The sequence below is a fragment of the Crocodylus porosus genome, unplaced genomic scaffold (assembly GCF_001723895.1).
Source record: "Crocodylus porosus isolate Cpor-Errol unplaced genomic scaffold, CroPor_comp1, whole genome shotgun sequence".
In the NCBI taxonomy this organism is placed as follows: domain Eukaryota; kingdom Metazoa; phylum Chordata; order Crocodylia; family Crocodylidae; genus Crocodylus; species Crocodylus porosus.
Window position 1 is genome coordinate 90,918,482 of NW_017728947.1, and position 10,037 is coordinate 90,928,518.

General features: G+C 39.8%; 1 protein-coding gene across 1 annotated transcript in view; it reads left to right on the plus strand.

Annotated features, from left to right (window-relative positions):
- The first annotated feature begins 2,824 nt into the window (after window positions 1-2,824).
- The window catches only part of PPP4R4 (protein phosphatase 4 regulatory subunit 4), a 133,163-nt gene continuing 125,950 nt past the window's right edge, over window positions 2,825-10,037 (plus strand). The window contains exon 1 of the mRNA XM_019551148.1: window positions 2,825-3,131. Coding sequence (XP_019406693.1) covers window positions 2,825-3,131 — 307 coding nt within the window. The remainder of the gene's footprint in view (window positions 3,132-10,037) is intronic.

The following is a 10,037-nucleotide window of genomic DNA, read 5'->3' on the forward strand; positions in this document are numbered from 1 at the left end:
TTCATCCAAATTGGACAAAAAAACAAAGTTATAGCTATTTTATTGTTTCCCCATTATTCCCTATGGCTGGATCTCTGAGGCGGCTCCAAAGCACTTTGGAAGCTCTGAACCGCTTTGGGAAGCCTAGTGAGGCCAGTGCTTTGACCCAGACATGCTGCTTCAGACCCCAAAGCATCCAAAGCTTCTCCGGATCCAAAGCCTTGCACAGCCCTAGAGCGTGGCTACAAGGGGAGCTTGGGGCCACAGTGGGGAGCCAGTGAGGCACAACCAGGATAGAACCCCTGCCCCAGGCAGGGTTGACACTGGAGAGAGGATGGAAATGGGGAGGGCTGGAGCTCCTGAGCTGGGTCCTGGCAGAGTGGGCCTGCAGCAGATACAGCCAAGCTAAAGAAAAAGAGGGGGAGCTGGGAATGGCTGAAACCCCAACAGGTGTTTGCACATGTTGCAGATTTATCATTAGTGAGGTGAGAAGCCTCTTAAATATGATGTCAGACAACACCCATGAGGCAAGGGCATTGGCTAAGGGGGAGGGAGGAGGTCACGATTAATACCCTTGAGGCTCAGAGAGAGAGGGTGGTCTGGACTAGGATGACTCCCCCACACCCCTTTTGGGTGGAAGGTAGCATGCAAGTTTAGGAGACCACTTACTGCACTGGGCACCTGGCAGTGGGCAACCCTGGTCTTGTTGGCAACCTCCAAAATCTTAAGATCTTTAGGTTAAGACCAAGTCACAGCAGGTGAGATGAACGTTGGGAATAGGCTGGGGAAGCCCAGAGGCAGGCCGATCCAATTAACAGTGGACCTTACGCACTGATTGACCAGTGTGGGCCTGCTACATAGGGATTTAGAGTTCAAAGAGTGTGGCACTGCCCAAAAAGGAGGGGTTACAATGAATAGGATGATAAATCCTCAGACATGGGCCTTGGATTATACTTTCCTATATTTTACAAGCATGAAGAAGAAAGGTGTTTTTATCACGTACAGTTTCTTTAAAAATCTGTTGCTGGGAAGCAGTACCCTTTCTTGATCAGAGACTTGGAAATTATAAACAGTTCTCCATGAAATGTAACCTGTCTTTTTCATTTGAATATTGTCTGCTTGTCATTATTGAATGTTTAAGCCCAGTATAGTGTATTGATTCTATAGGGGTGACAAGCTTTTGTTTTGACCCTATACAAGAAGCAGTATTAATGTTCTGAATTGCTTACACAGTCAAGAAAAAAATATGTATCTGCTTAGTTTTAGAAATGGCATCAGTCTTCCTGAGTTAGGGGAAAGAATTCATAACTTCAAAGTAGCACTGCATCAAATGCGTTGTGTCAAGCTGTCTTCTATAACAAGTGCACATTAGTGTCCTATTTAAAACTCAGCTATTATACATGCTGTAAACTCAACAGCAGTACTGAGATTGAAAACTGGCTGTCAGTCAAAATACAGATGATATACAAAACAGGTATGTACTCAAGATTTCTGTAAATCACTAGCCATTCAATTACAGTTTTGAAGTGAGGACAGTGACATGTAATAGTAGTAGTTATAAATTGTGCCATTTGTACATATGCATATCCATAAATTATGTTAGCACATGCAAACTTGTGTGGTATGCTATATATAATAGGAAATTAAATATAATGGTAATTATATACATATGCATATACCTTTAATATTTGGGAGATCTGCATAATGTATAAGATTTCTCTTATAGTAGGCCAAACCTGAGACATTTTTTGACACCCAAATTTTAGCCTCTCTGTCGTGTTGTTATTGGAATTGATGGCAAAATTATCATTAGCTGCTGTGGGAACAAATCTTAAAATAACTTGTATGCCGTGTTATTTGCACAGGAATCAACCAAAACAGATTTTAGTTCATTAGAACCCGTGTCCACATTGCTCCATGTATCTTGTTTGTCTTTTGTCAGGTAGTTCTCTGTCCACTTACTTTAAACTGAACTACAGGGTGTGAGTAAATCACATTGTACAAAATTAAATCTCTTTGTATTAATTTTTTCAAAATGTTCTGATCTGTTTCAGTCTTCCAGAGCAAAAGAGCCTGGTCAAGCTGCTGGCCCTTGGAGTGTTCAAGCCTCTGGTGCTCTGCATGCTGTAGATGCTGTACTTTTTGTTTGTTTCCTTGGAATGGCAAATTAGGCCTTCCTGCCTAAGGCTAAAATCCTGGGTCCATTAAAGTCAATGGACTCTTTGTCATTGACTTCAGTAATGAGAACATTTCAGCTCAACCATAAATAGCCGTAAGATAGGAATAATGCTAAGAGCTGGGCAGTTAATTGAGTGAGAATTTTTAAGTGGAATCTTCTTTCTATCTTGTCCACGCTGTACTGGTGTAAGAACCCTTTCCTCTGTGGCCTCTTCCATCTGGAGCTTCTTTCCTCCACTTCATTAATGCCATCTATTATTAAACCTAAACTGAAAACATACCTTTTTACCTTTACCTATATCTCTTATAATCTCTCTTCCTGCTTTTGTTCTTTATTTTAACTTTGGAATTTTTTTCTTAACTCTCTCAAGCCTTTTGGGATACAGCTCACATTGTTAGAAAAATTAAAATCTCATCCTCCTATAGTTAATAAATGTAAAATCACAGGTTCTGGCTAATTACCGTTCAAGAATGTTAGAGGACCGGTGCACAAAATTGTAGATCCTGTAGCAGGTATTTAAAAAAAACAACATATCAAGTCAGAAGTGGTACTATATGATTGAGAATAATTAATGCAGTACCTATATTTAAGGTGATGGAGTGATGCAAACAACTGGAGGCATATCAGTCTGACAGTGATACATGGAGAATCATTAAGCTGGAGAAGATGGAGGATTACTACAAGAATGTTGAGGTGAGTAAGGAACTGGCTCAAGGGGAAGTATTGTGCTTGAAGGAAGTTACTATTACAATTCCTCAAGGGTTAATTTTGGGAACAGCCTTATTTGATATTTTTGTTAATGATTCCATTAGAAATAGGATGAAATTTATGTTGACAAAGTTGGGAGGCATTGTCAAAACAGAGGAAGGTCAGGATATCAAACAGAAAGACCTGAATGAACATGAGAACTGGAATAATAGAAATGGGACGAAATTAAATAGTACAAAGGGCAGGCTTATGCACTTGGTGATAAGTAACAGTCCTTTTTTGCTATAAGTTAGGAGTTCATTAGTTTTAAATGGGTCTAGAGGAGAAAGACAGGTACATTAATTGAACCACAGAGTCATTATGAGCCAGATAAAGATTATAAAAAGTCCTAAAAAGGGCAACAATCACGCCAGACTATATCAGGAGCAATATTTCCAGTGGAGACAACTTCCGTCATGAATGTCATTGTATGCCGCACAGGGAAAACCTCATCTGGAATTCTGTGCTCAATCCTGGTCACCCATATTCAGGAAAGATGAAGCAATTGTGTAACAGATGCAGAGAAGGGCTGCTAGGATGATCTGGGGAAAGGAGAACCAATCATATGGGAGGGAACTAAAAGTGTTTCGCTCATTTAGCCTAGAGAAATTAAGGCTTAGAAAGGCTATGAATGCTCTCTATAGATATACCAGGAAGGGTAGCAGTAGAGAGGAAAAGAACTACTTGTTCTTGGCACAAAAGCAAATGGCGGTTTACTGGCCATGAATAAATTTAGGCTAGAAATCAGGTTTTTAACTGTCAGAGCAATGAGGTTCTGGAACAGCCAGAAAGTAAAGCTTTAAGATGGAGCTTGTTCAATGTTAGAAAAGACACTTATTTGTCATTACAGAAGAGGGGATCTGATGCTGTCTAGGAGATGCCTTCCAGCACTATATTCTTATACTTAAGGGTTATACTGTCAATTTGCTTCTGTGTAGGCCTAATAGTGTACCACTGAGACTTTTGCCATTGATTTCAACAAGAGCACTAGGGGAGACCTCCTGTAACAACAGGTAACACAGTAACTGATATGTATGGTATTTCTTTAGTAAAATTACTTCCATCAAATGTAATCTTCTGTTGTTCTCTATATTTTTAATTGGTAAACAAAGACAGTGCATCCATTTCCTCCTCTCCAGGTGATTTTTAAAGCACTAGGCAGAATTACAGTTTACATAGGGCTTGATTAGGGTCTGGTAATGGATCTCTAGAGAGGCAACAAGTAAATAAAAATCCTTAGAAATATTATAGTGTGTAAAAACAAGAAGAAAATGTTAGGTATTTTGAGTGATATTGCAAAAATACAATATAAGAGAAAAGAGGTTAAGAAAAAATGTATCAGACGATACGGTAGAACAAAAACGGTAGGCCAGCTATACAGGTGATAATTTAAATGATATGTTTTGGTTATTTATAATCAGTTGACATAAGCGGCAAGGGAACAACCAGAAATTCTTCTGCAAATGACAATAAAAGTATGAAGCAGTAGTTTCTTAGCAACAAACTGGAAAATGTGTTAAGTAGTGTTCTTATTTTTATGAAGACGTATACGTCCTAGCTTCTAGGTATTAGTCTAAAATATACCCAGATATTTATTATGTTTTCTTCTAGTTTATTATTCTTAAAGGCTTGCCTACATATAGAGTTCCTTAGGAATTGCTGTTTCTTTGTAAATGCATAGCTGGTTTCCATCTGGAATAGGAGAGCCTTGTTCAGATTCACCATAATTTGCTTTAAAAGTAGATTGAATTAAACAGGAACAAGGCAATCTGTATGTGGACAATTTTTATTCTGCAGTAAGAGTTAATCGGGAAATTATAGGTTTTCCTACCTTAGTCTTAACCAACTTCCAAGAGTAAAGAAACCTAATGCTGTTTTTTTGATGACGTATAATTTCTAGGAGTACAATTTTGCCTAGAATATGTAGGAAAGACTGTGGGGTGACATCTTGGTGTCGGAGAAGTCAAAGGTAAAGTGACTGACTGTTTGGCAAGTTTGGAATAGATTCAAGATTAAGCTGAAGCAAAGAAACTAAGGGAAGAGGGTGAGGTCAAGGCTGAAGTCATTGAGTGTTGAGAGAAAGAACCTGATATCAAAATCGGAGGCAAAATGGTGCGAATGTATCTACAGATGAGAAATGGCATGAGACAGCTGTCACTGCAACTATGCCAGGCTTCAAGGCCAGTGTTGAGATTTTAAAACTTCTCCATTCTGCTTATATATGCTTCCTCAGTACTCTTTTTCTCTGTGGGTGCTCTGTTTTATAGTAACTCTCTTGAAGATGTATGACAGGTAAAGTAATGAACACAGGGTTTGCAGAGGAAGTTTTGAAATATAATACTTTACTGTTAGGAAGCATAGGAAAGTTTCAGATCAATGCAAAACAACAGCTCTTTGAATGAATTCTGCCTTCAGATTTGTCATCACGTTTGGGAGTCCTTGCCTATTTGTCCATGTCCCTATGGGTTGGCAAAGCCCTTCCAGCTCTACCTTCTCTAGTGGTATCTGTTTTAGCCCCCTTTTTCTTAGGCAACATGTCATCTTTAAATGCAGTTTCTCACACTTTATATGGATGTCCTATGTTCTAACCCCTGTCATTTGGCAAAGCTGTTAAAAATAAAGCCCTCTTCCAGCAATAAGTCACAAAGCTGTTGATGGCTCTGCTTCAGCTTCCTAGACACAATCATCTACTGTTTCAAAATGGATTTTCTAATTCATACTGAAGGTGACAAACACAAAAGAAAAATAAGTTCATTGCTCAAAACAGACATCCCTGAAACTGTTATAACAGCTAAGGGGAGGGAGGGGTGCGGGGAAATGAAGCGTGTTGCTGGGAAGAGGAGAATGAATAGAAAATGGGAGATGGAAGTAGCAGGGGTGGGTAAAAAGTCCAAAGCCTCCAATGCAGTCAGCAAGGGATAGGGGAGTGAGAAGAACGGGTTATTTAGGAAGATGATTTCAGAATCAGGAAAAATGTTTGTTTTTCATTAGAGCTTTTTAGAACAAAAATATCCACCTTATCTTTTGTTTATGGCAAGTATACAGGGTTTTGGTCAAAATAAGAGATGTGCTTATTTACCTCGGCCAGACTAAAGCACGCTTAGACGTTCATTCTGGCCTGGCATGTATTTTATGATATTATCTATTATATTATGTCTTTCACATTTATAGACTGTTTATGCAGTCTTTTTACAAAACTATTGATTTTAAAGTTAATCGGAGTTACATTTGCATAGTTCAGTCCTATAAATGCTATAAGGATCAAAATTGTAAAAGGTACTTTCAGCATCTATCTACGTCTTTAGGCAATTTAAGTATCTTTTTAAGAGTCTGTTCGTTAATCAGTCACCATATTTTATAATATAAGTAAAATAACAAATCGACTACATCACAAATTAAAAAACCCAGGTCTTCAATTTAGTCTTGAAAACTGAGTTTGGAAATGCCTAATATTATTCAAAGCCAATGAGCTCCAAATACAAAAAACACAAAAGAATAACACTCCTGGTCTCAAAGATCTTGTAAGGTTCATAAGGGTTTACAAGCTGAAGTAACTGAAAATTGGATGTGTAAGAGATTGTGAAAGGTTGGTCTAATTAATTGAGATTGGAGTTTGAAGATATTTCCTTAATACTGTATCAGCAGCTGAAGTCTTCATGTGACAATACTGCAGTTTTTTAGAACAGAACACTGTATAAAATGGTTTATTTTCTTTCTTGGGCTAATTAATTAATGTCATGAAAAAGGGCTTAAACTAAGTACACCTGTACTGTATTTGTTGCCTGATAGCTTGCTTTACTTAAAAGAGTGTAGTCAAAACATTTCTACCCACTGTTCTTTGTTATAATACATGATAACTATGACATTGAAAACAGTTTCCTTATTGTAAATTTTGGTCTTTTAATGCATATACTGCATAATAGTTTATTACTTCACTGTGGCTGGTGAGTGCTTGAGATGCGAGTGTTAGACTGGATTCTGCTTTCTGGTATTCCACTGTGAATTTGAAGTAAATAAACATACTCTAGATTTTTCAGTGTAGCTGAAAACAGAGTTGATCCCATTTACTTTATTTTACGGACATCACAGGAGGACTGGTTAATTATTATTTGATAAATCAGCATTAATGCAGCTTCGCTAACACACAAGATATAAAAATAAGGTAAAATTTAGGGCACAACTCACCTTAACACTGTTACCTGAACATAAAAATAGTAGATCTTGGAAATTATCAATGCATTCTATATTAAGCAAAATTTACTGAGAGGTAAGTAGGCAAGACCTTTTTTTATAACTCCTATTGCTATTTGTCACTGTTTGGATCATTTGAGTTATTTCTTACTTTCAACAAAGTTGTAGTGAAATCAGTGGGACTACTCTGATAAGTCAGAATTGTGTTCAGTAGCAAGTGCTGTAGTATGTTTCATATCCCTATAAACCACATATAAAACAGACAGAAATATATTGAAGACTGTATGTACTCAAATGAAAGACAGGGTTTTTTCTCCAGTCAGTAAAGGAAAATGTCATCCGTCATTTCACAGTTGTACACAAAGAAACCTCATTAAATACATTGTTATTAAACTGCTGCCAAAAGTAGCATGTCCACAAGAATGGAAACCGACTATAAAGTTGCTTAAATACAGCCAACATTGAGCATAAGTATAAAACACACAGCCCATATATAGGGCAAACACAAATGGAAACTGACCACAAAGATAGATTAGTGCAGTCTACCTGAGTAAGATGTATGGGACCAACTCTCATCCAGCATCAACTCTCTCTTTCAAGTCATGGTGAGCCACTACATTGAATACATTTTGCCTTCCTCTTCCTCTTTCAGCTGAGCTGTGTCTTTCTTTCCTATTTCCAGTGATTCCTGTTTGTTTGCCAGTTGTAAATGTCTGGCAGACATCACCATACAGGGGCCCAAGTATTTCACCAAGAATCCCTGTGTCCCCTTCTTTCTCAGCCTCTTGCATAAGAGTATTGTGCCCTAACTCCCCTGTCTTCCCGTTCCTTGATGTGGAGCTGGACCAGGTTGTCCAGTGTCTCATCTCCATATATACATTTTGGGGGATTTCAGGACTTGTGACAAGAACACCATGAGCCGGGGGGGAGGGAGGAAGGGGGGCTAATTAGCACTTTAATCCTTTTGTGTGTGGTGGGGGGAAGGGAGGATGTCTGGAGTACATGCACAGACTGACCAGTGCTGAGCTGTGCGGCCACCATTGCTTGAAATACTGTTGACTCTGCTGGAGCTCAGCTCAGTGAGCCATACGATGAATCATGAGCCTTTCAAATTTGTTCCTCACTTCTATGTGTTCAGGGAGAGAAGGGTCTGACTGTAAGAGGGGGAAGGAGCTGTAGGGAGAAGTTGGTGGTGCAGAGGGAAAAGGTGCCATTTAACTCCCCAGATTTATTATCTCTGATGTAGTAGTGGGAGAGGGAGAAATTCTAAGCAACCCCCCCAGTAATTAGATTCTATACCTGGAAAATTATAACAAATTTCTGTTTTCCATACATAGAATCTAATTATTAAGGGGTCATCTTATAGTCAGGATGGTAGTGTTTTATAAATATTTACACAACTTTTCTGTAATTGCTTTTTTGTCTGCTAATTTGTCCATTCATCGTTAGTCCATGTAAAAATGGGATGTAATTATTTCAAATTAATAGCAAATACTTTCCCCCCCTGGCCTAAAGGTACTCTGAATCTGTTAGGTTGAATGGTGAATTCCACTGTAACTTGGGAGTACAGAAATCATACCAAACATCCATAGTAAATATTGAATAATTAAGTATACGCAACTTCTATTGAGTGAAGGAGAAGAAAGTACATAGAGAAAAAATGATGAGGCATTATTAACAGAGATGTTTTCCAGTCTCTATTAAAACCTATTAGAAATGCAGTGAAATAATGTGTTCATTCAAATAGTTCTGTCTTGAAATAGACCAGATATTGGGGGGTTTTTGAGGAGAGGGCGCACTCGGAGTTTAAGGGAGAGCCCATCCCCCATGGATCTAGAAGTTCACAAAGGGCGGTGCAGATGGTGATGTGCCTCATCACACATAGCAAGACCTTTTTTCCCAGTTAAAAATAATCTAGAAGCTTTACTAATGTGCTAAGCAAAACCACATATAACTTCATTGGAATGAGTTGAAATCAATCTGTAGGTCTGCAAAATAGGAGCTTAGAAGCAGTGAACAGACAGCAGCAGGCGGAACAAATGCTAGGTTGACTGGCCAAACATCAAGACCATTGCAAAGAACAGCAGCCCGTAACAGCCCTGGAGTGAAGTTTAGAAGGGATCCGGTCAATTATGAGCCATCAAGTCAATGCACTCCCTCAGCACTGCCTGCCTAGAAGTGCTGCTGCCAGAGCCAGGCAGTTGGTTTTCAACTTTGGGTGCTGACACTCCCGGGTAACATCATGAGGGGTAAAAAACCCTGCAAGGGGGTAGTCAGTTTTGCTGTTGAGGATGAATGGTCATGTGATAGCGTGGGCTCTTCTTACACTACATCTGTGCCAGAGGGGTGGGGAATGAGAAGGTTGTGTGAACACGTGCGTGCGTGTGGGGGAGACACTGAAAACCCTGTGTGAGATGTAGAGCGAGTCCCAACACGTATGTGTGTAAACTGTGAAACATGAAGACTTCCAACATTGTGCGTGTACGTGAGAGAAAACTGAGATGCGAAGAGTCCTAATGTGTGTGTTTTTAAGAGAGTTGGAGTGTGACAGTGTAGGTGAACATCACTGTGAGGTGAATGGTCCCAACATGTGAGGGTGCATGTGAGAGAGAGACAGAGACAGTGTGAGCCCTGTAGTCCCAACACTGTGTGTGTGTGTGAAAACTGAGAGACATGAAGAGTCCCAACGTGTGGGTGTGCGTGCGCGAGTCCCAACACTGCATGTGTGGAAACCACAAGATGTGAAGAGTTCCAACGTGCGTGTGTGTGTGTAAACCGTGTGAGACGTGAAGAGTCCCACCGTGCGTGTGGGTGTGTGTGAGACGCGAAATGCCACCCTGCGGGCAGCGCCCAGACACGCGCTGGGGGACGGCGCTTCCTGCCTCTCGCAGAGCCGATGCAGGCCGGGAGCGCGCACCACAGGCCCGCGCGCGCCTGAGGG